General features: G+C 48.7%; 9 protein-coding genes across 9 annotated transcripts; 3 read left to right on the top strand and 6 right to left on the bottom strand.

The window, feature by feature from the left end:
- Nucleotides 1-602: 602 nt before the first annotated feature.
- Nucleotides 603-1,031, top strand: N7446_007921 (uncharacterized protein; the record flags this gene model as incomplete). The annotated part of the gene is made up of 2 exons (XM_058516666.1): nucleotides 603-614; nucleotides 669-1,031. 2 exons carry the CDS (start codon nucleotides 603-605, stop codon nucleotides 1,029-1,031), a joined length of 375 nt encoding a protein of 124 aa, XP_058370312.1.
- An 844-nt stretch (nucleotides 1,032-1,875) lies between these two features.
- N7446_007920 (uncharacterized protein) lies at nucleotides 1,876-2,331 on the bottom strand (the record flags this gene model as incomplete). Its single annotated transcript, XM_058516665.1, has 1 exon — nucleotides 1,876-2,331. The coding sequence occupies one exon, from the start codon at nucleotides 2,329-2,331 to the stop codon at nucleotides 1,876-1,878; it is 456 nt and encodes a 151-aa protein (XP_058370311.1).
- A 2,268-nt stretch (nucleotides 2,332-4,599) lies between these two features.
- On the top strand, nucleotides 4,600-5,721 carry N7446_007919 (uncharacterized protein; the record flags this gene model as incomplete). The annotated part of the gene is made up of 4 exons (XM_058516664.1): nucleotides 4,600-5,118; nucleotides 5,209-5,308; nucleotides 5,381-5,565; nucleotides 5,617-5,721. 4 exons carry the CDS (start codon nucleotides 4,600-4,602, stop codon nucleotides 5,719-5,721), a joined length of 909 nt encoding a protein of 302 aa, XP_058370310.1.
- A 613-nt stretch (nucleotides 5,722-6,334) lies between these two features.
- N7446_007918 (uncharacterized protein) lies at nucleotides 6,335-7,154 on the bottom strand (the record flags this gene model as incomplete). Its single annotated transcript, XM_058516663.1, has 3 exons — nucleotides 6,335-6,685; nucleotides 6,737-6,975; nucleotides 7,031-7,154. The coding sequence occupies 3 exons, from the start codon at nucleotides 7,152-7,154 to the stop codon at nucleotides 6,335-6,337; spliced, it is 714 nt and encodes a 237-aa protein (XP_058370309.1).
- A 516-nt stretch (nucleotides 7,155-7,670) lies between these two features.
- N7446_007917 (ankyrin repeat domain-containing protein) lies at nucleotides 7,671-8,954 on the bottom strand (the record flags this gene model as incomplete). Its single annotated transcript, XM_058516662.1, has 2 exons — nucleotides 7,671-8,891; nucleotides 8,952-8,954. 2 exons carry the CDS (start codon nucleotides 8,952-8,954, stop codon nucleotides 7,671-7,673), a joined length of 1,224 nt encoding a protein of 407 aa, XP_058370308.1.
- Nucleotides 8,955-10,256: 1,302 nt separating this feature from the next.
- N7446_007916 (uncharacterized protein) lies at nucleotides 10,257-10,599 on the bottom strand (the record flags this gene model as incomplete). The annotated part of the gene is made up of 2 exons (XM_058516661.1): nucleotides 10,257-10,495; nucleotides 10,551-10,599. 2 exons carry the CDS (start codon nucleotides 10,597-10,599, stop codon nucleotides 10,257-10,259), a joined length of 288 nt encoding a protein of 95 aa, XP_058370307.1.
- A 556-nt stretch (nucleotides 10,600-11,155) lies between these two features.
- N7446_007915 (uncharacterized protein) lies at nucleotides 11,156-11,521 on the bottom strand (the record flags this gene model as incomplete). The annotated part of the gene is made up of 1 exon (XM_058516660.1): nucleotides 11,156-11,521. The coding sequence occupies one exon, from the start codon at nucleotides 11,519-11,521 to the stop codon at nucleotides 11,156-11,158; it is 366 nt and encodes a 121-aa protein (XP_058370306.1).
- A 641-nt stretch (nucleotides 11,522-12,162) lies between these two features.
- N7446_007914 (uncharacterized protein) lies at nucleotides 12,163-12,739 on the top strand (the record flags this gene model as incomplete). The annotated part of the gene is made up of 2 exons (XM_058516659.1): nucleotides 12,163-12,279; nucleotides 12,326-12,739. 2 exons carry the CDS (start codon nucleotides 12,163-12,165, stop codon nucleotides 12,737-12,739), a joined length of 531 nt encoding a protein of 176 aa, XP_058370305.1.
- Nucleotides 12,740-16,771: 4,032 nt separating this feature from the next.
- On the bottom strand, nucleotides 16,772-17,227 carry N7446_007913 (uncharacterized protein; the record flags this gene model as incomplete). Its single annotated transcript, XM_058516658.1, has 1 exon — nucleotides 16,772-17,227. The coding sequence occupies one exon, from the start codon at nucleotides 17,225-17,227 to the stop codon at nucleotides 16,772-16,774; it is 456 nt and encodes a 151-aa protein (XP_058370304.1).
- Between the last annotated feature and the right edge of the window lie 9,823 nt (nucleotides 17,228-27,050).

The following is a 27,050-nucleotide window of genomic DNA, read 5'->3' as shown; positions in this document are numbered from 1 at the left end:
TCGCCTCGGCGAGAGTGACGAACAACAACAATGTGTACCACCTCCAGCCCCACTTTCTTTAGGATCCTTGATAAGAGTGTAGGCATCGTCTCAACGGGCAGAGAGAGGACTGCAAAAAATAATAGAATTGAAATGGGATTTAGGTATATCTCTCTGCCTGAAGACAAGTAGTGTGTGCTCTCAGACAAACTGAAAACCGTTGCTCTATAGGCTTATATATATTGGCGGACATAAGAACATGGTCATCTCGATTTCGCCGTTGAGCATATTTTCTTGTGTCCAGGGTGGTCGCCTCACCACGTCGATTTAATAGCTTTGCACGGTGGGGGTACTGCTTTTCCTTTCCCTTTTCCGGGTCCGTTCAGCGATCAGGTCTTTAACAATACTGTAAAGGCCACCTTGGCCCGCAGAAACTAACTTCTGCTTACATCCTAGTAATGCCTTTGTCGCGTGGTCGACTAGGGCAGTATATAAAAGATATGATTGTATTGGTTTGCTTGTCCTACAAAATAGACTGACTACAGACTGGATTGATTCAGCCATCATAACTCCAAGCCCTGCCTGACAACGCCCATTTCTCCCTGAGCTCAATCAGCGAAGCCATGGATGCTTCAGTAAGTACAGATATCACAAGAGTATCTCTGACAAGTCCCTCCTGACATCGACAGGAAATTCTTCGTATCCTTGCCGCAGTGAATGCGCGGGCGATTCGTGCCGAGAAAGTTCAAGGAAAGCTCGACCAGGAGCTGACCACGACGCGGAAGGCTCTGACGCAAGTCACCGAAGAATTGGACCAAGTGAGCAAGTTGGCCGATCTTATTTATGAGGTCAGCCAGAGGATGGGAGCTGTAACGGATTACCTCCTGAAAGAATACGGTATTCAAGAAAATCCACGAGGTTCGGAGTCATTTGAGCACATGCTCAACAGCGTGGTCGAGAAACTAGAGGCGCAGGAGCCCAAAAGGAACGCAGAGACGATGGACGCCGACTCGAGGAGCAATGGTTCGGGACCCGCAGAAATGGGTAATTAAGTCATGCTAGAGTATCGCTCACAGCGTGTAAATATTCCCTACATAGTAGCCGTGGAATTTTTGCGGGCGCGCGCAGTGACCCATGTTTGTCAGCCGAGATCGAATCCCACACTACACACAGTGGCAACTCGCTTTATTCGTTCCATTAATGGAATATAAGAGAACACTGGTTCTGGCTTGTCCGTGCAAGTCTATACTCTCACGGTCTGTGCATGTTCTAGTATAATACGCTCCACTTTGGTAGCCATGAAAGATCGAAAGCATGTTGATCGTGCCCGTGCACTCACGCGAGAGCTACAGCATGCACTAGATAAATTCGAACGAGCCTTTGCTCCAGCTCTATCGCAAGCCAGGCCGGCAGCTGGTACCCTTGGACCCGCGTTCGAATGTGATCGTGCGCGGAGGTCGACTGCCCCATCTCCAGAGATGATATCCACTCAGGATCTCAGTCACGGCAGGAGTAATCCAGAGCATTCAGATGCTGGTAGGTCAATCTGGTAGGCGCTGCGGTCCACCGTGTATATGTTTTTGACCGTTCTTCTTCTGTCGACGGACCGCGGAATGGCTCAAGCAACTTTGTCATGCATAAATTGCAAAGGGATTGAGCAGGGTCGCAGGGTAGTGGGGATGATGCACTCTGTGATCCTGCCATTGTTGCGCTCGTGTATTACCAAATGGGCAGGGAGAGAAGACTGTCAGTACGATAACATGGCATTGGAATTATTTTGATGCAAGAATCAAATTCAACGTATCGTAGTATAGATGCCAGCCGCGTCTTCGCTGTGACCTTAAGCTGAAATTCTATTTGTTTTCCACGATACCATTCTGATGTCGCGTTTGTATCCTACTCTGAAACACCGGCATAGCCGGAGCTCCATAGCTTCAGTCCAGCGCGCGGTATCGATGCCGCAGGAGGTGACTCAGCCAACCGATGCCGTATCAACTGATCCGTTTCACCGATCCCTAGAGTCGGAGATTTGGGGGTGATGTTTGCTTGGTTGAGCGTGGCGTTCCATTGCTGAATCCATCGTTGGGTACACTGCTTGACTCGGGAGCTATCAAGCCTGCATTTTACACATAACATAGATTTTGCTGCACCTGTAAGAACGGCTTCGGAAGGACAGTTGGGAGGGCCTTCGTCGAACAGGCCAAGTTGGATCGCACTGTTGATGCGAGAGATCTTGGGCACGTCGTTCCGACATTGGGTTCCATCGTCTCTGATGCCCTGGCATGTTTGTCGATAATAAGGATTTCCAACAATTTGGCTGAGTGTCGATTGAAAGGTAGAGTCCCAATTCATGTTGAAAGAGACCTGAACATCGATGCTTTGATGACGGCGACGAAGTCTTTTGGGAAGAGCGGTAAACTGGCAAAGAGAATTGATCCCCTTATATAGCGTCATTGAGAGTACAGCACCTAGACTGAGCAAAAGTACCTCAAGCCGTGAGATCATGGCCCCAGGCTTGACCAAGCACATGAGCGGCACCTTGAGCACTGACAATACTTCCATCGGTTAATTTATCATAACACGCAATTCCCAGGAGCTTTGCTGCCCAGAATATGGAGGTTTAATGAGTTACTCGGTGTGGATGGTTACCGGAAGCTCAACTGCTCCTAGGGCCAAGGTTGATTGCTCCGGGATGTAGGGATTCACGATGAACACACCTGACATGCCGACCAGCTACGTGCCGCTTCCCGCACAGCATGTACCAGAGTCATCGTGCTCGCAAGCACTCGTTGCATGTGCCAGTGTGAAACATTACGTAGACTAAGCTGGGAAACTCCAAGGATACATCTATCTTCTGTGAGTTATAAGTACTGTACTCTAGCTACGGCCAACGAGACTTTTTTCATCCAATTCTCTTTTCCTCAAGACCCCTTGTCACCTCCACAACCACCTATCCTCAACATGCCGTCATTTCAGGAGCGATGGGATCCTCTGATCATCTGTGAAATGGGACTTCGTAGGGACCAGCAGACTTGCTGTGGCCTTACCAGGAAAGGGACGTATTGCAAACTCTACCCGGCAGAGAATGATGTGGATGAAGGTCGCAATAAGCTGAAGGCCCTTGCAAGGAGGCACTTTGACCTTTCCACCCTCCCTATCCTGCGCGACATTGCGTCCCACTTCCTTTGTCGGCGGTGGCATCGGACACGCCAGGCCGATCAAATCGGGCAACAATGGTATGATGCGGCTGTCCGCAACCTGCGTTACATACCAATGTTTGCGCCTGTGCCACCGGAGACGTCCCGTATTACCAGACGACACGTCACACGCAATATGCTGCGAGAGGATAGTGTACCCTGGCAGATTTCCACAACCCATCCAGCCACTTATTCCATTGACGGCGGATCGCACTCATTGCGACTCCAAAGTTTCAATGAGTGGTCCGTCTCACAAGACAGGAATTGCCTGGTCTGCCTCCAGGAAGCCCGAGCCGAGCCTGTGATTCTGAAATGTGGAAGATGCGTTGCGCTTATTCATTTGGACTGTATGGAAACTTGGCTCGGATTCTGTCCACCCGGGGATAATCCCCCTTGTCCAATTTGGTACGTCAATTGACCCTCTTCGTCGTGCTTTGTGCGGTCACTAACTGGAAAGCAGTAAACATACCGGAGCTTTTGACGCGTTCTTTTGCTCCTTAAGTCTGGACGGCTCTAGTGGTGAAACACGGGCCGACGAATACGGTTCAGCTCCTTCGTCTTCTGGGCAACATATCCATCGATCAACCCGTTCCGTTGACCGTTCCATGGATATGTCCTATCAGGATCGCTCGCCCACGGATGGGTTAGCGGTGGAAAACCAACCAACGGGATCGTCTCTCCGTCGTTCAGCTCAACTTGCACAACAAACCAACCCTTCGGGGACGTCTAGCCTATCTAGGCTTCGTCGGTCAGCGCGGCGGGGACAGCCTCCAGAACGATTCCAGTAATGGGGTATGATCCGTATGGTTCGGTGGGGACCAAATTGACGATACCGGGGGGTTCAGAGAGGAATGGAGCATGCTACCAGACCCGCCTCCTACTGTATGAGTGCGCACTGTTGTAATTGACATCAATCCTTAACGGTTCACGCCAGGAGCAATGCATCTTGAGAGCCCCAATCCGGCCTTCGTTTGTTGTTGAAGTGCCTTGTCGCATACGTACCTACTACGTAGCAAATTCAAAGAGGTTGATCAGTGATACTGTATAGTACGGCGACTTTAACCTGACTGGAGGCATCTAGGTTGTCACTTCATGTCCACGTCACGCCATATTTAGTGCATCCTCTCCTGTTTCTTGTACGGTTGGATGGGCAATCGGGTGGAATTTTGCCGACATGTGAGGACGAATCTTAAACAACCGCAGAAAGATTCGCCGTTGCCCTACAGGCAATCGCACAGACGTCTATCGACCGCGCAAGTATCGACCAGCCGGACAGGAAAGCAACCGTGCCCGCTCATTTCGGTTGCCTCCCTAGCATACGTGCCTTGGACCGGCCGTGCAGACGCCGGCTTATAAAACAATCGCACTATGTCTGAAAACATATCACCGGACGCATGGCAACCCCCTCCACGGTCTCTTTGAAATGGATTCCAATCAGTCCCACCCCGTTCGGCCACGGACTATGTGGCTGGGTCCAAAGCGAAAGCGCGATTTAGATTTGGAAATCGAGCAGGCCTCTCGTTCACGGCTATGCCCGTCCGAACCCCAGCCCCAAACATCCACCACAGCATCCCCCTTGGCTCGTCCCGCTCCCGCTCAGCACAGGAATCAACCAAAGATCCGACAGATCGACGAAGATCCGTGGCTGACCTACGAGCCGATCGTCCGAATTTTCGGGCGGCCGGTCTTCCTCGCCCGTCTCCGAAGCAACAAGGCCGAGTTGGTCAATATTCAACGGCTTGAAAAGCAACCCTCTTCAGCCCAGTCCTTGGTGGAGACGATGCACCAAGTCGCACACCGAAGCTTTCCGGACCTACTCGAGCATTATCGTCATGAGGGTCAGGATTTCTTGGTGTGGGAGGCGCTAGAGTTATCCGTGGGCCAGGTATTAGGGTCGCGATGCTCGATCGATGAAGGAGCCCTCGCCGCGATTGTTTGGCCGGTGGGTGTGGGACGTGCGGGCTCTGTCCGCCTGCTCTTTCTGGAGGACAGGGTCGCTGTCATTGAGAAACTGAGGGCTAATGATTGGTAGGTCCTGAAAGGAATAAAGCATCTCCGTGGGCAAGGCAGAGTACTGGCTACCTTGAGCCCCGACACGATCTTTCTGACGGAGTCCGGTGTTGTCAAAATTGGTGAGTGAGAGGACAGCCTACACAGGATTGCGAACATCTTCGGGGTGTGTGACACTGACGATGAATGTATAGCGGGGGCGGAGCACAGTTGCCAAATCGACGCGACCGAAATGGATGCCGCAACTCTGAAGCTGATGGCTCTGGCTGATGTGGTCCAAAACCTAATGACAAGAAGCTCTTCGGGAACAGAATGGAGTCCCGAGGCCCAGAGTCTGCCCGAGGATCTGAACCGCCTGTCGGTTGATGACTTGTTGCGAGTAAGTGTGATCCCACCTGTCGGTCACGCAAAACCGCGGCTGACCAGGCAGAGCAAATTCTTCGAGCAATTGGGGTCTGGGGGGGAACTGAAAATGCTAGTGAACGTGGTAAATAAGGACGCGTGCCACAAAATTGATTTTCTCAGCTGCGCATGAGGATGCCAGCGCGTACATATTCTAACCGCATTGGGCTCGGTCCGCCCGGCTTGTCTTCGTAGAGAACTTCGGGACTCTTTCTGATATCGCTCGACTTGGTACTGTAACCGTTGCGTATTTCCTCCTTGGTTTCGCTTTGCTTAGTTTCTGTAATTCAGGGTTATTGGTTACTCCCCACGCTTTGGCATTATTGAGCGGACCTCCTTTGGGCTTTTTCCAAATATTTCCATACATGCATATATATATCTACGACAGTCTCCCCTTACTTTTCCGTCCAAGAAAACAAACGCGTACTTGCCATCTCCAGCGCCGCAAATTCGCGACTGATCTTTCTTAAGTGTTTTATATATCATCCATGATAGCTTATCGACGCGTAAGAACGCATGATGGTCGTGGTTTAGCCGTGTTTTCACTCCAAACAACATGAGATTTCCTACTGTGGGGGTTCAACCTGGGGACCCACCCCACTCTGCTTATCGCACTGTAAGACAAGAGATAATTTCCCACGTAAAGTGCTCACATCCAATAAGCTTACATAACATAAGTACCGAAACAATGCGTCAGCAAAGTCAAGTCAGCTCCTCAGATCATGCGATATCGCTCTCGTCAAGGTCTACGGTGCCACTTCGCGGGATCTCTCCTGATATCCAGTTCCATTGCGTTCTTCCGCCGGTGAGGTACTGTTCTGATTTCCGTGGCTTTGCAAAGCCTTCATCGCCTCGGTGATTCCCGCTCTGACACGCGTCAATTCAGTCTCCAGTCGACTGGTGCGGAGTGAGCTGGCTTCAAGCTCACTCTGAAGCCGACGAGTCTTTGTCTGGTATCGATCGCGCTTGCTGCGGGCGTCGTCTAGTCGGACCCGGGTACGATCGAGCTCAACCCCCAGCTCACGGTTCGTGCCTTCCAGTTGGCGGATTTTTGCTGTAAATGACCCATCTTCTTCCTCATGCACTCTTAGATCTTCCTATGGCTTTGTTGAGTACCGAAAAAACATGACAGGTATAGGGACTCTCACTTCTTCCCCTGGATCATCGTCCCGCTCCAAGTCAGAATCCTGCAGGGTCTGCGGTGTAACTGCTTCGAGTGACCGGCCCAGTTCTTCACTTATGGCCCGAAATAGACCGACGCTTCCATTGCTGAGGCTCGACTGCAGTAATGATTTCTTGGATTCCGTCACTGACCAGGCGTATCCATCCTCAACTGGTGGCTGGAGGCGAACTTGGCTGGGCGCAATATCAAGGCCCAGTCGATTATCTGGAAATTGTCAGTCACCCCTCTCCAGATAATGCATGGGACAGGAATAAAGTACGGATATGTGCCGATAGTGCCTCTCGACATTGCTGTCTCATTGCGGCGCGCGTTTCGTTGCTTTTAAGAGCCATTTGTGGGTTCTCTCTATCCTGACTAGAATATTCGAGACCAATACGCCGCATTTTGAATGACTGACTATTTCCCTGAAAAGCATTTGTCGTGGGGTCGTAATAAAACCATGTCTTCGCTGAGCATCATCTATCGAGACCCACTAACAGTTAGATTTCAAACGGATTAACGGATCAACGATTAGAGTGGGGATGAACGAATTTCAACGGTGATCCTCAAAGAGACTAGCTCTTGGCACTCCGACTTTGACTACACATTACTGGTCAATAGGGTCCGGATTGAACATGAACGACGGTTCAACTACTCGGTGGTGCTGGACTTACGGGCAGTGATCCGATGACCAAGTCAAGCAAAAATGGTCAGTGAGCTGGAGAAGCCAATGAGTTGGCTACATGTACGAGATAAGGTTTTGTTATTGGTCTACCTACGTACCCACATGAAGCAGAGGGCCATTAAATGCCGAATCCCACAGTTGAAGCACCACACACCTATTGACATGCAGTACGTTATTGGTCAAAGCAGATCCGTCTATTTCCTCCCCACATATCGCTTGACCAACTCGAGAGCATCTAGTGGTTGACCGCCACCGAAGCAATAGATTCCGGATCGCAGGAAAGCCTTGGATCCTTCAGAAGCTCCTTCACGACTTGAAGATGCCCCTTTGAATCAGCGTGCCATATGGCAGTCTTGCCCGACTTGTCCACTGCATTGAGATCTGTTCGGGCATCCCTCAAAATCAGCTTCACAGTGTGAAGATCTCCGGAACCAGCGGCCGCTGACAGGGCGGTTTCGCTCTCTTTGTTGTTTCGACAGTTGATGTTCACTCGGTTGCCCTGCTGCAGTAGGAGACCGACCACCTTGGTTCTACCACACTTCGTAGCAAGCCAAAGCGGTGAATCCTCGCCCGGGTCTACTGCATTAATTCGAATATCGTCTCTCCGAAGCAGTAACTCCACCATGTCTACATTGCCGTCGCGCGCAGCGTGACCGAGAGGTGTCCAACGGAAACACCCGAGGATGTTTGGGTTTAACTCCCTTTTTTCGACAATTCGTTTCGCAACCGAATAGTTCTGTCTTTCTACGGCATGATAGAGAGATGTTGTAGATAGGCCGCTCTTCCAACCGACAGCATTGAGATCCACACCATCCTCAGCTAGCAGTCGGGTGGAGATGTTATCATGCTTCAGTCGAGTAGACCACCAGAGGGGTGTGTTTCCGTGCTTATCTTTGCAGTTGATATCAACATTCGGGTTGGCTAAAAGCAGATTCACAATAGAAATGTGGTTCCGTTTTGTAGCAACATGAAGAGCAGTAGATCCTGAATGATCCTGTGCCTGCAGATTGATGCCTTGCTGTTCAAGGAGCAATTCCACGGCCGTCAAACGCCCCTGATCTGCCGCCTGATATAACGGAGTGTGTCCACGTTGGTTCGCTGCATTGACATCCGCACCAAATTCGAGTAACAGATCTATCATTTGCGTGCGTTCAAATTCAGCGGCCAGACACAGTGGCAGCTCGGCACCGTTGACATCTTTGTCGTCCAGGAATGTTGTCATGGAATAAACGGCTCTCAGATGCTTCAACAGGAGTCGTGTTATCAAAATGTTGTTTCGCATAATTGCACAGTTGAGCGGTGTGACTCGATCGCGATCCGCCGCAAGTGCATCTCTTCCGCTCTTCAGCAGCAATTTTACCTCTGCCACATTGCATTCGGAGACGGCATGCCAAAGATCTGTTCGATTATAGCGGTCGCGAAGTTCGAACTTCGCTGGAATTTCTAGATCGCCTGTCTAGACATCAATGTATCAGTCACTAATTGCAAGAATATTCGATAGAAAGGAGGATTCTACCATGATTGTGGTGGCAAATTGAAAACGCTTGGGATATGAGGCTCTGAGGACTGTGAAGTACTGAAAGATAGGAAGTAAAACGACAGATATAGCACATCTTAAATATCTGTCTTGGTCATGGCCTTCACGATATGTACCTCCTCGATAATGCCAGTGATTGCTCTCTCCCGCGGCAGCCGATCGCGCTCCTAGGAGCGGGATTCTTGTAGCCTGTGTAGGCTGAGATGAGACCCAGCTTCTTGTGCATGACACCCTACGTCATGGATGAAGCACAATAGGAATAGCCGCAGGTGACACCCCCAACGACCCTCCAACGACCTCAACGACTACAACCGAGCTCGAACCAGCAAATTGTAGGCCACTTAGGTCACCGTACACAACAAGGTCGACTGTTGAGTCATTTTTATTGTGCGTGCGGATGGGTCGCGTTGGGTCATTGTCGCCAAAATTCAAACAATCAACGATCTTATTGAACAAGCCTGACAGTTCTGTAGGTTTGATCACTCTATGTGCACGATAACGAACTTTGTCTGGGAAAAAGATATAAAGAGACTCTATTCCGACACGTAACTAACCTTCTTCGAATCTGTCATACCGTACATTTCATCTAAGCATCACAACTATGCATCTTGAATCTCTCTTCGCCCTTGGACTGGCAACGTCAACGTCTGCCCTGTGGTCTGTTACTTACTACGCTTCTACTGATTGTTCCGGCGCAGGCAGAGAGATTGGAGGGTTCGAAGCTGGGTGTCAGACTCTGGAGGCCGAAACCGAATCCGTCATGGTATCTACGGATAGTGGTAACAACATTACCTTGAGCACGGGCAATGGTTGCAATCTGCCCTATGGGGATATGATCTCGGGTGAAGTGACCGACCGCTGCGTCAACGCCCCAATCCTTTCATTCCTGTCAGGATAACCGTAAGTACCGTATATCGATTTATGCTCTGGAAGCTAACTACAATCAAGGATGGGTTCTGGTAATTTCCGAAAGTCTTTTTGGTTAAACGCCTAGTAAGGAGCCAGAATAGACCGCCTCCAATCACTTTTTTTGTTTCCAGCATGTATGCACATACAGATACACATGAGGCGTCGTTTCTGCTCGGATATTCGCAATTCAACACATTTCATATTTGTAGTTACTTGCATTGAAGCCAAGCCTTGAGACGAGGAAAGAAGCAGATGCGCAGGTCCGCAGAGCAGCAACCGACATAGAACGAATGCGGAGCTAAGATACCACGAATAAAGCCTGAATACGTAACAAGCTTGAGCAAAGACAAAAAGAGGCATGTCCAAAGCATAAGGTTAGTTAGACACCCTCCGCGACGGGTCCCCATATTTCTTTTTCAGGCCCAGATTTTCCCTTTTAAGATTCTGCAGGTTGCGTTTGAGTACAAAGAGGTCATCCTTTAGTGCCCGGACGGTCATGCCTAGTTCGCGATTTGCGTGCAAAAGTCCGACTGTCCTCTCGTCGTTGTTCCGTGATTCAATAAAGGCCTCGAACAGTTTCTGCCGGATATCTCCATTCCACGTCTGTGTTGTGACTAGTGAGAAGTCAGTCAGTTCTGGGTTCCAGCGTTCATCCTGGACATGACAAACCTGGTTGAAGCTCCCACTGGCCAATGATATGGTTTTTGGATTGTGACATGGTATCGGTGAGTTGACCTTGTAGATGGTGTATTTGGACAAAATACTGACGGGAAGATAAGAAGACAGGTCCAGCTGAAGAGTGCGGTGTCTTAAATAGCCAACAAGGCAAAATATATGGCCTAGAGTTATAGTACGGTTTGTGCGTTCCTAGGAGCCCCGCCAATCTACATCACCGGGCGTTGGTAGGTCTTAGCTCCCACGCTGCCCAGGAACGGTCTCTCTGCATTGGTCCACATACTGTCGAAACCTCCTGTACAATCGACTTCCCGCTCTACATCGCCCACTGAACATAACTCAGTTCCTGGAAATACATATCATTCTAGGCTTTTACGACGTCCCTTCGTCAAGCTCTACGGAAATTTGCAGAAGCTAAGAACAGTGGATGTGGAGCAAAATCATCATGGAATTGCGTACCTCCTTGACCAGTAGAATTGGTCCTCTGCAGTACTCTATAGCTTAAAATGGATATTTAGGCCCTGTACGTAGCATTCGTCCCACTCATTCCACCGTACCAAGCAACCTCTGTAATCCCCATGTTCGACTGTGGTGTCTGTCTAAGAGAGTCGTCGATGGGGCTTGGGGCGCAGTCGCTGCATCCAGCCCAGGCGAGCTTGTTCTTTGTCGGTGTTCTCCTTCAGCTGCTTGTGTCCTCGGCCCTCGCCATCTGGATTGGTCGTTGAAAGAGACGTCCACCAGTCCTCTTCGGGCCCAGGATCAAAGTACGCCTGTCGGAATCGCAGTCGGAGAGTCGTTTGCTTCTCCAAAGGTGGCTGAGGCTGGAATCTCCTGGTGCTCATTCTGCCTTCGGGATGCTGATTGCGGCCTTTCTCCGTCTTTCTCGCCGATCTTTCTAGCAAAGGCGTTGCCTCCGGAACATCGCCAGCGGCCTGGCGCGCCTTTCTGCGTGCAGCCTGAGCCATTGTAAATGAGTCCAAGGGTAAAGAAACCTATCATGCATGGCTTTCGGGTGTTCCTGAGTTATTTATCTGCAGACGACCCAAGGTCTCTCTCCACCTCGACAGTTGGGAGCAAGTCCTGGATGAATTCGTATTTTGATCCTCATTGCACCGACCTCAGGTGTATTATTCAATTCAATGTGAGGGGTCGGTGTTATAAGGTGCAAGTCCCTCTTTATCTTTTCTGCTCGGTGGGCGGGCTGGGGAATCGGTGTGATCACTTGAGATCAAACCTGAGGTTCACGATTGAACTCCTTTTGTAACCCCGGAATACTAAAGCTTAGTCGGTGGCTCAGAGAGGGTGATACGCTGACCCTGTCATTTAATGATGGCCGATCTAACAAAGTTCGAACCTTCGTTGGTGTAGCATGATGACCTTTCCTTGTACATATCAGGTGTGCAAATTCAATGACCCGAACGCCTTCCAAGATGGCTTTAACACACAGTGCTGTGCTGGTATCACGACAAAAAGTGAGGCGCAATGCGCAACCAACGGAATCAAAATTCTTGCTGCTTCAAGGTACGGATCCATACATTGCATGAATTTATAAAGGGACCATCGTCCTTCGAGATATAGATTCAGGTCACGCATTCAAGCACCGACCATGGACACCTCTGACAAGTCTCTAGAGACACACGAAACGCAAGCGCCTCTCTGCGCACAGCCAAATCCGGATGAAAATGGAGCGACAGCAAGCTCGCCGTGCGAAGGCGCTCATCTTGTAAGTTGCGGCATACGACTACAGAGAAACCCACTGAACAATTTAGTCATTCACACCCTCGGGGGTCGAGGGCGAGAAGCGCGCCCTGGCGGCAGAGGCTTTTCAGCCTGTCATTGAATCCCTAGAGCGAATGGAGCAAGAAGACCCGAAGCTGGCTATTCAAGCTGCACGTCTTGTGGGGCTCTATCGGCGCCTGTGGGAATCATGCATTGCCAAGCACCATGACGGCCAACAACTTGCAACGGATAACAACCAGCTGCGTATCACTAATATTCAGCTGTTGCGGGAAAGGGAGTCCCTGAAGCAGCGACAGAACAATCAGATTGCGCGTTTGTCCCTTTTCGAACACGCCCTTGAGCAAGTCCGAGAAGGGATCGTTGGCGTCCTGAAAGACTGGGATCGCTGTGCTGAAGCGGCCACGTCGGTTTCGTGGGAAGGGGTACCTCTAGGTAGTCAGTGATTGGATAGTTTTGGTTTTCATTTGCTTTAGATTAAGGACTCCTTACTACCATATAAGCAACCGATGACTATGAACTCCTGGCCAGCGTAAAATGACCTGAGAATACATATGTTTGTCAATTGACTATGCCATTTATGTATAGCTTTACGTAAGCCTCGTGTGCATAGTCTTCGATTGGTAGTATTGGTAGTATCTCAGAATACACCATATTATATCAACACGCGGTTGGTGGGTGCTACTCGTACGAGCCAACTGAAGTCATGATCACAGCATGCTCCCTGGCTAGATCTGCAAAGTGCCAGATACGGCCTAATGGGTAGTGTACTGTATAAGTAGAGACGAGGAACTGGAGATACAGTATGAGCATGAACCCCGTAATTCTAGCGAAGAGAGAGACTATACGAAATCGCAGCGGAGTGCCAACAGTGATGGCGAGGACGCTCTGATATGGTTCTGTTTCTCGAGCTTAGAACGTCTATGGTCTCAACGTAGTCACGTAGAAGTTTGACAGCTCCAGGATGCCACTACATAGCCCCAGGATGCAACTGCGTTGTTTCCAGGACACCAGATAGTAGTTCTAGGAGACTGCCGTGCTCTCCCAGGATCCGACTTTCTCCCGGGAACCTCACCGAGCGTTCCTGAAAACCATTCACATGATCCTGGGAACCAAACGCTTGCTCCCAAGGAAGGCAATACCCACTCCCAGGAGAAATTGCATCCTCCCAGGAGCCCTCGGATTTGGCATGAGCATACGAGAAGAGACTGGCTATTCCATGTGTCGGGCCGTGAAGGCTAGGTTGTACTGACCAAGTGCACAATTTCTGATCGGCGACCAAACACACAAGCTACGGTATATGCTCAGACATTGGCATCATTGATCAGCACATCAATGCCGCAACTCCGGCAAGGAGGATGTACCACTACTGTCTCTCGAACAGGCTATAACTCTCAATAGTACTCTAGGCTTGGAAGATTTTTCGATACAATATGTGATTTTTCGATACAATACGTAATATTTAATACAGAACAAGTGTTGGCATCGAGAGGCCATCGGGCACGACCCATTGCAGGCGCTCACGGGGCGCTTGTACTGGCGAGATTAAAAGCCCGAGGCTCGCCAACGATCTAATCGAGCTTGGTACAATTAGAAAATGAGCTGCTGGATGAGACGCGGTAGATTATCGGAAGAAAATCGTTCAATGCAGGAACAAAGGCTCTGAGCTTCCCATCGAAGGTTTGATATCGTTGATTCAATAAAAAATAAATGAGGGGCGATGTTAGGATCAATTGCACCACTCCAGTGGCGGTTGATACCGCAAAAAAAAAAAAAAAAAAAAAAAAGAAGAAAAAGAAAAAGACGGTATTACCCGGGGAGGTTTAACTGCCAGGCCAAATTTATATCAAGAAACATGCCATCTGGCTTTCTGAATGCCATTCACGATGCCTTCAGTTGCAAGTAGTATTTATCGATGGGCGAAAAGATTCACAGTCCCTGATTTATATGCTATCAGTGTCTCCGTCCTCATTGCGATCTGGCTGATCTACTGGTTTGGAAGAAGCGCGGTCTTCTGGGTAGCAAGGTTACGCCGCGTCGTTTCTCGAAGATGGGTTGTCTCTCGGCTGCCAGGCTCGTGGAGGCAGTTTTACTTCATTTACCTGCCAACGGGATTGAGATGGTTAGATATATCCACATATCACCGAGGCGTTGCGATAGCCATTCTGTTCACTGCAAATGTTATTGGTTTGACGCTTCGCATAGATTCCTGGAGTGAAGCGCAAAGAAGGGCTGGCGCCTTGGCTATCATTCACCTTATCCCTCTTTGTACTGGGCTAACCTTTGGCCTACCAGCCGACATACTTCATCTCGATCGTCAGGTACTGGCATGGTGTCATCGGTGGATTGGCCGGCTATGTGTACTGCACTCGCTGCTGCACGGATCAGTCCTTGTCCCCATTGTGAAGGCTTCCGCCCTTGCTACTGCAGGCCATATAATCCCCCTAGCAGTAAGCGCGGCGCCCAGACACAATATACCGTCCACGGCTAACGCAATGTAGGCGGGATGCTGTCTTGTTCTCATAGTACCACTGACGCACGCAAGGCTACTGCGGCATCACATGCAGTTTGCTATGAAATGCCACTACATCCTGGCGGCGGCCACCATGAGCGCCCTAGCCTATCATCTTATCGAGCGGCAGTCAATGTATCGCTGGTATCTTTTGGGCGGGGTGTGCCTCTGGCTCCTTTCCAGTTTGGTGGACTGTATGACGACTTTATTTGCGCATAGGCCGTGGAGAAGCTTCAGACATGAAGTAGAGCTGAGCGCTTTCAATCAACTCCTATGGCTGGATGTAGTGTTACCCAGGCACCGTATGATCTATCCGGGCCAATATGTGCAGCTGCATTTTCCACGTGCGGGTTTCCGCGCCCGTCTGCAGTTCATCTCTTTATTCGTCGCATTCTGGGAAGAAAGCGCCACTGGGCGTACATTACACATGGTCGCCCGACCTCAGCCTGGGCTGACTTTGAGACTCTATGAGGGCGTGAAGCAGAGGCACGTCAGGGATGCCCGCGGGAATATCCAACGTGAAAAGTTGCATCAAGTTACAAAGCAACCAGTCATCGTCTTCGGCCCTTATGGACACTACCACAACCTGAACACGTTCGGAACGATCATTTTTGTTGTAGAAGACATTGGATTCTATCGAATCCTTTCCTATATTGAGATGCTGGTTCAGGCCAGTCGCGATCGCAAAGCGATGATACGCAAAGTCGAGGTTCTTTGGGAGGTCGAAGACAGCAGATATGGTATGCTTGGTATATTAACGGGTCCCCAGCCCATTTAGCTAATACGTACTACATATTATCCATCATGGCTCAGCCTGTGGATGCAACGTATTCTGGATCTTGACAATCGAGGAGATAATCTTGGGAAAGAAGACCTGAAATATGTCGACTGTAAGGGATTTGGCGTGAGTCCTCGGCATGCAACTACTCTAATGGGAAGAGGTTAACCAACACTAGATCCTTCAATTCCATACTTATTTGCCCAGAACTGGCTCGGTTGCTCTGCTAGACTTTCAGTCTATCATAGGCAAACGTTCTCATGTTTTCCATCGCAAAATGGATGTTGGGATGGAGATCAAATCCTATATCAGAGATCACTGCGGGAGAATGGCTGTAATTGGTATGTCTTTCTTCCATTTATTCTACCACCCATTTGCCATTCGAAGATCATAGTAACATATGCTGCGCAGTGTGTGCAGGCTTCAGGATACGCGACAGGGTCAGGAAAGCAGTACAGCCACTCGCCAGTGAAAGCCTCCAACTAATCAATCTCGACCTCGAACCTTGTCATGAATGGGTAGAGGATAATAGTATAGCTGACAGCGCTGACTACATTACGGAGGATTATCCGGAACGTCCACATCGTCTGCTGAGTGCGACATCCGGTCAGGGAAATGTGACGCTCTCAAAAGGTCGCATTGACAGCCCCGATAAGCTGCGCCGAGAAGTAAGCGCTCCTGGTATAAGTGCTCACTCCAGTAAGAGCAATAACCAACTCTTCGTCCACGACAGAATAGCTCAGGGGTACCGTAGAGAGTAGTAATATGTCAAGAGAATATACACTATCAGACATGCTTCCTTCTGTGGAAATTTTGTGCGCTATCGACAGAGGATTACCCAGATGGCGGTCGAACCCGTTCTACCTGATCCAGGTTCATGCTCATGGCACAAACCTCTGTGAATTATGTACTAATTGAATATTTTCTCTTTGTAATGTATTTACATTTTTCATATATGAATTTTCTTGATACAGTACGCAGCTTCTCGAGCCGCGCAAAGTTTTTAGGTGATGGCAAGAGCATAGCCCCATGAATACAGCCAGCTCTTTCGAAATATTAAGGTTTTCTCTGTTTACTGTATCTCTGCTCCAGGCAAATTAAGGAGCTTAAGGCGGATAGGTACCAGTATAACGTGTTATGCGTTCCGACCCGCGCTGTCCCGATTGTTGAGGCCGTGTGATTGCCCGACTAACTTGTCTTCTCGTGGCGAGGAATCTTCTTTCCGCTGGGATTGTTGGGTCCTGAAAAGGGCAGCGCAATGTACTCTATTGTACATTTCAGATGAAGTAATTTATCTGGCCTTTCATCGTAGCAAATGACACACTCCATATCGAGACATTTGGGGTCTGGAAATGAGGAGCGAATCTTGACATATCGATCCGATCCGTCTTTCTTTTCGAGGGCTACCATAACTGCTTGCGTCCGCAAAGCCTCAAAAAAGCCCAGATCCTTGATCTCGATGATACTTGTGAGAGCATAGACTGGATTGCTCAAAGGTTGTGAGGGCGAAGGGTCAGTCGAGATAGTGAGATCAATGAAAGGGACAAAGGGCCGAACAGCCGCGACTTCGGGATCATGATTGCTCATTCCAGATGCATAGCCAATATTCAGCGATTGCGGGTCCGAGAATGACGGTCTCTTCATCACTGTCGGTATCTTCGTCGCTGCTGTCAATAAAAATGGGATATCGTAAGTCGTCCCTTGTGTGGTACTGTACATGTACCACCAAGTACACCTACCACTATGTTTTGAAAAGGAATAGCTTGACTCATGACTGGGATGCAGATGTCGACATCCGAAAAGATTGACGAGAGAAGAAAATATTTTCCCTATAATTGAACAAGCACAGCCCAATCTTATACATGCTTGCTTGTTCAATTCCTAACTTTGGAAAAAAAAACGGGGTGTTCAGAAAAGCGACTATACAAACTGTGCCCGCAGGAGCTTCTTTCATACTGACTTCGCTACCAAGCCTTCCATCCCTGAAACGGGCTAATTGGGTCATTCGAATGCAAAGAATCAAATTACGGAGATCTTAGAAAGACGAAGGAAGTGAGGATCTCACATATACGTAAATGTATATAGCATTTCGAGATGAACGATCAATATCAAGAGAGCAACAATAGTTAAAGAGTTGCTTCTCGATACAAAACGTAGCGGGAGGAACCGTAACAAAGAGGTCTCCTCGCGCTCAGAGGAACTCAAATACGCAATGTGGATCAGTCATCCGGTCCCCTCTCAACCTAACTTAACTATCTGACAGGCTGACGAGATATCCTTCCGTCCCCGCAGTCATAGAGGCAAACCATGATCACTCGACGGCATTTTGATTGCCCTCACAGATTGCACCCCCTGGCTCAGATCCCCGATTGAACCTCGCAAATTTCTCGGGCATCAAATATGTAATTATCACGCTGGAAGTTCATGAACCTCAGGTAAAACATAAGAGGTCTGCAGCACTCTCTTTGTAGCAGCACAACCGGTTCGCTTTCGCGAGCAGATGCCTTTTGGCGGGTGTGCAACTGGGTTGCTCACATGCTTTCTGTGGTATGACGGGGATCGACGGCCATGGCAATATTCGCACCGAAGTGAGCCAAGCTGAGGTTGGGCTTGACATGGTGCGCTCCCAGGAAGTCTCCTTGCCATACCCCCCGGGGCGTTCCACAGCACTTACTTCGTCGGTATCGGTAGTGGGAGTAAACAAGCATCGAGGTCTCTTGGTCCTGCCTCGGTATTGGATAAGTATCCAGATAAATTATATATCACTCGCCATACCTAGCATTTATCCACAATTTAGTACCAAGAAGCCATTGCATGCTTGATTCGTGTGGGATATCTTGATAATTGAGGGGATCTGGGCCGTCCTCGGAGCGCTGAGAGTACTAAGTGTAATGCCGACTATATAGACAGCGGATCGACGAAGCTACTTTGTTGGTTTACCCCATAATTTGACCACTCGGGGTTCTCTAAAGTACGACCTGTCTTCTGGGCCATTCCCAGCTAGATTTCTGGCCAAAGTCCGAAACTTGATTGTTTGGGGAGCTGGCGTTGGCGACTCGAGGGAAATGTTTAAGCAAGAAAACGGTGGCACAGAATTTCTGCAGTTTAGCTTTTACTTTCAACATAAAGATTATCCTTATAGACTTGCTTCCTTTGGAAAATCGTTGAAATAGTTGATAAAAGAAACATTGTTTGAGCCCATAACATTGTTTAAAACCCCAAAGCTTTTGTCTAAATCAATATTGAACGCTCTAAAGTATGGATTATCGCGCGGTCATGGCTGTGTTCGGCTGACGTTAACTACGCTTACCGCCCAGGTCGCCAACGCAACTTGCCTGAGCCTAGGATTGGACTGCGTCATAGAAACCTGACCGAAACTAGGGGCTTTCAGTCCACTTCTTCTCGTGCCACCCGTGAAGAGCCTAACTGCGAACCATATTGCGGAGTGACGGAATTCACCAATTCGGTGGTTGCGCGGAACATTTCGAACACTAAAAGCACCAGCAGTTCCAGTTCAGTCACACGCTTGACAGCCAGGAACAGGTGGATATTTCGGTAGAGAATGTATACACCATCGGTATCTGGAAAAAGGCTAACTGGCATATCACAATGTTACTACGCTGTGAACGGAAGCAAAGATGGACACAATAAACCGCCGCGTGTCCCCGCTAGTGGAACGACCCTGACTTATCGATCACGTAGAAAGCGGCGTAAAAAGCTTCACACTCTCGACAACGCCGTTACGGGAGAGGGATAAAGGTAGCTCGACTATTGAGCGAAATTAGATCAATATGGACATATCGGTCTTTCCGTTTGATTAACAAGGTCTCATATCTGCACAAGGAGGACGCAAGAAGTGGAGTATTGTTATAGCATGGTGGATGCATGGTGAACGAATGTAATGAATTCCAACGTAAGCTTTAACCTGAGCAACTAGATTGCCATATGAAGCTCCTTCGAATGATGTTCTGGGCTGTTGTTGCGAACAGACGCCGCAAATCTCTGTAATCTCCCAGATTTGTGACGTTCGGTACATCACAAACTGGCTCACTATTCTTCCTTACCGGGTTCATCCTGGTTCTGTCGCCCTACTATCTCTTCCGTTCCTTATTGCCTCGTTGTTTATTGCTCTTGGTCCACTCTAGCTATTCGTCTGTTTTTTTCCCTTGAATTGCGTTTCCCCTGCCTGGCTTGTAATATATATCAGTGCTTTCCCCTCTCTTCTATCTTCGTTATTGGACTATTCTCAAAGGGTTTTCTCGTTTCGTGTCAATTTCTACCGACCCTATCAAACAGGAAGATTCTTCAATCTCCAGCCTCATCCACATGTGCAAAGTGTCCTACCTACCTGATACTATTTCGTGGTACTTTAATAACTATCCGTACCACTCTTATGGATACCCCTCCTGTGCATACCGTGCTGTGCTCTAGCTGCTCGCGACGACCTACGCAATCGCCTTTATATAAAACGTGTCCTGCCTGCCGCCAAAAGGCACACCGACAAAGACTCCGTCGTCGTTCGCTTGCTACAGGTACTGGTGAGGTACCGAAGTCCCTTTCTAATGTACAATCTCTGCCACCGTCCACAACTTTGCCCTCACCTATACAACGTACACTCTGCTCGAATTGCGCCCGACCCTGGCAGTCTCCCCGGTACAAAACATGTGATCGCTGTCGCCAATGGAAACAGAATTATCGCCGGCTCGCTACCGTGACGGAAAGGCTCTTTTCGATGGAGGTTGCTGATGGCTGTCAGGGCTTTTCTACTCCCAATATTTTTCACCCTGGTGGGACACCCCACTCTTCGCCGATTCTGCGACTAGACAGCACCAGCATCAGGCAAATAATTCTTCAATCACGGGAGCCCCATGACGCGAAGGATCACAGACCCTGTGCTCTTCCTGTCACAGAGCCCTCGGTCGACCATCCCCAAGTCCCCCGCGAAAATGTTGGTCAATGTTACTCTCTGCCAGAATTACCCATCTGCGCAGGAGGTCCTCGCCCTGACTGAAGAGAATGCCAGCGCAGGATGTCACCCGCCGGGTCTCATTGTGAAGTTACGTCCAGGCGGCCGCCTGTCCTCAATTAGCCACTGGACGCTGCGAGGTCATTTCATTGTCATCCCATATGACCCAGGACCGCTGCTTCAACTCCTGCCAAGTGTGGAACTAAGATTGGCTAACCTCATCAAATTATTCGGGTCGAAACAGGATCCTACATGCCCCGGTAAAGGCCTTTCCATGCAGTTCCGTATTTCACTCAACATACCGTGGAAAGGCGTTCAATCAGACGATTTTGAACAGGGTGAAATCCCCACCCTGGTCAGAGTTTCTAATGAGGGTAATCATTCTGACCCTTATAAGGCAAAAGCTTTATTTATTCTTCAGGTGCATTCCTGACCACCTCGTCCCCAATGATGAGGAGTTTCATATTGTCCTTCACGCTCACAATCTAAATCAGTCAATTTGTCCCGTCTGCTATAGAACTAACCTTACACAATCTAGTCATCGGGGCGATGAACAACATACCGAGTCGTATTTCATGCACTGTCCCGAGGCTGCCCAGCCAATAGTGATATTCCTCGGTGTTGTTATTGAACGCGGTGGTCAACTGAACGGCGGGCCCACTCTTCTTCGCTACCATCTCCAGACCACACTTTACAACATTCAACTGGAACCCATCACGCCTTACCCATCACCGTATACTTCAAAAATGGTCCGCGTTGGGTGCAATTCCCACCACTGGGCATAAACCCCCATGCTTTTCTTTACGGGTCGTATTTTCGGCCCCACAAAAGAACATCGCCAGTTAGACGTCGTTATAGACGATATTCATTTTCTCCCAACAGCAAATCATCATTTGCCCGCTACCCCTTCCTCGACTGGCATAAGAGAGCGTGTGGACCGTTGGTCCCACGGAGCCGGCCCACACATCCCAACCAAATCGGCTGCAAGATCGCGGACTGAATTACTTTCCCCGCCCACCAGTCCCAAGTCGCCACGAAATACTTGCACCTGGACTTGAGGATGAAGATGCCACGCAAATTACATGGCCGGACACGGCCGATGAAACCAAACCCTCGCCGCGGGCTAGCACGGCACCTCCAGAAAGGCGTTCACAAACACAACCGATATACTTGCACAATCCCACAGCTGGTTAAGAGATCTCCGATTCTGCTATTTTCCACGGGACTATTAGCCATATTGCCTAGCTACCTCCTCATTTGTCAATGCTCACTTGCATTCAAGTATCAGTCAAGCAAACCATATATTTTTTTATTTGACTACTTCGTCCTGCCATTTCTTCTCATCGTTTCAGGGACACAGCGTGCGACAGTGCACGTTTTCAGTGATTTAGAGCGTGCTGCGCTTGATCGATTTCTGGGAAAATACTAATTCCCTACAGGGTGGTCGACGTGGGTTGCCGGCCAATCTGGCTGCCCTTCTTAGCACTGCGGAGTCACCCGATGATACAGTGAAGCTAAGGATGTTTGCCCTGCCTCATATACAAAATCGTACATTTATTTGACCATGGCATCAATATCATCCGTGGAAATCCGGAATAGTAATATTGCTGTACATTAACCCATAGCGTGATTTACTAAACTAGTCAAGCTTCATTCAGGTGTCTTATCTGCCTTCCCAAGCTGACGGCGTAGCTCACTCCCATGAGAATCTTGCTCAACCTTCATATCTACATAGGCACTGTCCCGCTGATCATTGGAGTTAACAACAATCTCCACCTTGTACTGTAATGCTCTTCTGATTCATTTCCAGTTCTAACCATTTAGCTGCGCACGTTGTTTTTCTGAAACGTGGAGAGGCGGTAAAAAGCCGCAAAACGACCTGCGCGAAATCTCGACTTCTACCGTACCTCTGTCCCTGTAGCGCGCTGCAAATATGACTTTGCACTTCTCTAACTTAACTAGATCTTCTATGTGAACAGCGTCAAGGCTTTTACCGTTGAACCCCTGTTCTTTGCCACGCAAGAAAGTTGTACGATCGAAGCACGCAGCGTCCATCAAAATGAGTTCTAGACGACCTACATGATAGTCTTTCCCATCGAGAGATCGAAGTATTGAAACATATAAATAAGTGCTTCCGGAATTGTAGCTGCTGTGCTAAAATTGCCGATTTGCGATGGTAGGTCCAGTTCACGGTCATTTCAATGGCTAGTCCCTTCCGTTAGGTGTTTTGGATGAAGTCTTACCAGAGAAAGCTTACTTGCGCACTTTGGTCCCAAAGAGGACTAAGCTGGTAGGATTTTGAAACCGCGAGTGGCAAATGACGACTGTCGATCAACCGTGATGTATATTTCTTTATCCAAGTCTATTTGGCAATCTGATAATATATGCATCAGACCCGAGACCTTCAACCGCTCAACGCCTTATGATAAGAAAGAAAACTGAATATCTTGTTCAAAGCTAGGTAATTGCCCCTTTTAAAATCAACAATCAATGGGTAAAGAAATGGCAATGATGGCTCAATATGCAGCTTGAGCCTATACAGTCTGTAGTTATTTGCAGGGTTGGCGAATTCGGCGAACGGTGGCTCAATTGGGAGATTTGCCAAGCACATTCCAGTCAGAACAGCAGATAAAGAGTAAAAGTTCCGCAGGTGATGAAGTTCCTGCTAGAAGTCAGCGGCAATTATTATAAGTAATGATTTTTAAAGACCTTAGCGAGCTCTATTAGCTTGATATTCAAATCACCCATCGCCGCGACTTCCTCCGTATCATGACACAAGTGGTCCCACATAGAACCTAAATGCCGGAGGTGCTGATCGTTTTCGAAAATGCCCCTGACATTAATCTGGTGGAATCCACTTAGGGCATGTTGGCTAAGCTGCTTTGCTATGGCTGTAGTTGAATGGTCGCTGACCAAAGTCAGGAAGTTTGTTTCAACCCGGAATTCTCGCCCCAGGGCTATATCGGTACCACTCCGATAGCGAGTATACCGAGTCTCAAGGATAGCCAGTCGCCGTAGCACATATTTGTCCGGTCGAGAAAGGAGAGCTTTCAATGGCGACGTGATAAAATTCAGTTCCAGGGTCAAGGTCTTGTAATTTCTCCCATTCTGGAAACAATCGAGAGAATGGGTAAGCGTTTTAAATAAAAAGAAATCACTCCGGCGAACGACCTTGGCCATATTTTAGTGGTGATGCGACACAGAAAGGCTTAGGGTATGTATTTCCCTACCTCTGGTACATTTTGATACTTCTCAGCTTCGGACGGAACGTGGCATAAGAAGTTGAAGAGAGAGAAGCTGAGCTTGTCATGATAAGACACAAAAACAGCAATGGTTGCTGAAGCCATGCCCATGACGTGCTCAACCCAGTGTTCTAGCCGAAGCTGCCTGAATACACACCAACCATCTCGGAGCAGGTTCGCGGTGATATTTTCAATGCTTCGACCTATTGAGAACACCATCCAGGGAAGTTCCGTGACATGTTCCTGTTGCTGAATGTTATTTGATACCGTTAAACCAGTGTCAGCCTTGTTCTCGAGGCTCTCACCGTCCTCTGCCTGGTCACCATCTAGGTGACCTAGAGGCCAAGGAAAACCAAGCGCGGATTGCCGGTTGATGGGCGAAAGATATCGCACATCTGCCATGACCTTTACCGAATGTGCGTAGGCACGCTTTCGCTAGGATTGTCAGAACAGGATGCTTTTGCAACGTTTGATGAGCCTGAGTTGTAAAGGAAGGCTTGAGCAGTAATTAGTATTTGTAGGGGGCAGACAACGCCATTTGTGCTGTAGCCCAACCCCTGTAATCAAGTGCACAAATGTTCCAATCGTTGCGCGGGGAAAGTACTGTCGCAGTTAATAAAATAATCTGAACGGACCGTTGAAAGACTTTACATAATTACTAACCACACAGTCGATCCAATATTTCCGTTGAAGAAAGCCCAACTCTCGCCTTCACTATTGACTTTAATGCATCTTTGGGATGGATCTATTAACATATTTGATACTGCACTAGAGGCCTAAGCAAAAGATAGGCGGGCATTCATCGATTCTGAAAACTGGCTTTGGATTCAATAGTGAGGCCATTTTTAATTTTGTTGGACAATTTAATGGTATTTGCGTCCGACCACCCTCATTCCACCCCCTCGTTCCACCATTTCACCACCTACAACGAATAGAGCAAAGTTAAACTGAAGGCAGGCATCTAGTGATTAATGTCAAGATTCGTGCAAGGACACTCATAATGGTGCCTTTACCAATGTTTCAACATACCAAGAAGGGGAAATACGCCTACGTAGGTTTATTTGCATCGTTGCAAATGATCTGTAATAGGCCATGGACAGACGACAGAGAAGTGACACAATTATATTGATGCATTGTCACTGGAGTAGAACAAAGTTCTTAGGGCTTTATGCCGGCTTGCAGGAACAGGGTTGTTCCTAGGAGTCCAGGCTTTGGATTTCTGTGGCGGACTCTGAACGGTGGTAGAGGACTTGCGTCGTAAATGTTACTTTGAACACCGATTGTCCTTTACAGGATCTTGAAAACGACAATGTACTTCCAACTTTATTTTCACGTTCCGCCGCAGGAGGACACACGGTGCATCTCCATACAGCCCAACATAGAAGAGTCCCCGCTGTGTGGAAATAAGCGACATCTAAACACCTATAGTGCAGACCTACGCTATATGCGTCTTCGTCGCTCAGTTCAAAACAGGGTCATAGCGATGTCTATGGGAATGTTCGTGATGACAGTGCTTTTCGGCGTTGCGATATGGGCTGTTCCAAATCGTAGCATGCGAGACGGGGTATCCGCCATTCTAATTTCTTTACAACTCCATGCGTTAGCTTTTGCTAATGTGTTCCAAAAACGTTTTCTGCGCTACTAATAATTGCCTGGGAAACGCCAAATTGCGCGCACTTTATTGTACAAATCATGTCAAACCGTATCGTTGCTCCCAGTTTTCGGGTCAATGGCGCACCTGACAATCAGGAGCAGTTACACATCTCTGCGACCAACAGCTTAGCGAGATGGCATCCAGCCAACTACAACGCGTGCCATATTTGCGTTTCACACAAATTCTTTTTCTTGTAGTTAAAGCAAGAGAAGCCTTTGACTAGCTCTAATACGTCGATAGATAGCCCGCACAATGTAAAACTCAGAAACTCTCATTCCATGGGAGAGCGAAAGTAATGTGCTATGGACTGGAATATCTGCAAGAAAATGTAATAAGTTCAGAAGCAAGCCTTCATGTTGTCGTACTTGGAAGCAGGATAGCTTAGCTGATTCTCGCTCACATTCAGAGCGCCAGCGCCTCCAAATGTATTCACAACCTGCAAAGTCCAACATTAGTTAGACGATCAAATTTGGAATATAAATGAAACATACCGTGGTGATCAAACTATCATCACCTTCCTTGTCACCGCTGAGCTCCCACCACATACCGCCACCAAGTCCCTTGGACTTGATGTACTCACCCTTCATACGCGCTATCTCAGGAGTATCATAGCTGATGAGCAAACGCGAGTCCGGGTTGAAGCAGTAGCTAGCAGCTTCCTGGTCCAGATTTGTGATCGCACAGCCGAGCTGAGGCAAAGCCTTGTAGTCCCACACACCGTTTTCCCAGCTACCAACACCAACACCGTTATAAGGCTGGCCAGGACCGTTGGTGTCAGCGAAGGCCCGGCCGTACAGCGGCATACCCAGGACAATCTTGTAAGATGCCACTCCGTGCGAGGTGTAGTAGTTGATTGCTTGGTCCGCGTTGAAGGGAGTGCTGGCTGGGTTGCTGTTGGATGGATGGAGATTGGCGTCGTGCCCGGCAACGCTGTCCCAGCTTCCGACGTAATCGTAGGCCATCAGGTTCCAGAAGTCAAGATACTGGTCCATCTGGGCAAGATGCTCCTTCTGGTAGTTGGCAGGGCCTGGAATTTGGGTTAGCCTTGCTAAGATTTTTCAAGGAAACGACACGTACCAGCAGGTGCTGCAGTGGTGAGCAAGAAATGATAGCCATCTGCGTTGGCCGAGCCGTGCGAATCCAAGGCCTGGAAAGGGTTACTGTTAGCAGAGGCATCAATAAGAGAAGCATAGTAATACCTTACGAAGCCGGCGTAGCGTATCTACAAATTGGTCCGCTTCCTTATAACTGTCGGGGTACTATCTGATATCAGAATTAAACATCATGAACAATATAGCAAACTCACTTCGAAATCAACATCAATACCGTCAAAGCCCAAGTTCTTCAGCAGCTCGACGGAACTGTCAGCAAACCTCTGGCGTCCCCCCTCAGTCTCAAAGGCCGTTCTGAGGTTGGAAGAATAGGACCAGCCTCCAATTGACAGAAGAACCTTAAGGTTGCGGTTTTTCTTCTTGAGCAGGAAAAGCTGCTTGACACAGCCGTAAACATTGTTTCCGGTATCAGCCCACGAATCAGTGGAGTAGTGCTTGTCGGTGTCCGACCAAGTGTCTGACAGGACAACCTCACCAGAATTTTGGGCATTGG

This window comes from Penicillium canescens, assembly GCF_028828765.1.
Source record: "Penicillium canescens strain IBT 15451 chromosome Unknown utg000005l_segment0_segment0, whole genome shotgun sequence".
In the NCBI taxonomy this organism is placed as follows: domain Eukaryota; kingdom Fungi; phylum Ascomycota; class Eurotiomycetes; order Eurotiales; family Aspergillaceae; genus Penicillium; species Penicillium canescens.
Note: the sequence above shows the minus strand (reverse complement) of the source record. Positions and strands in the feature narration are given on the sequence as shown.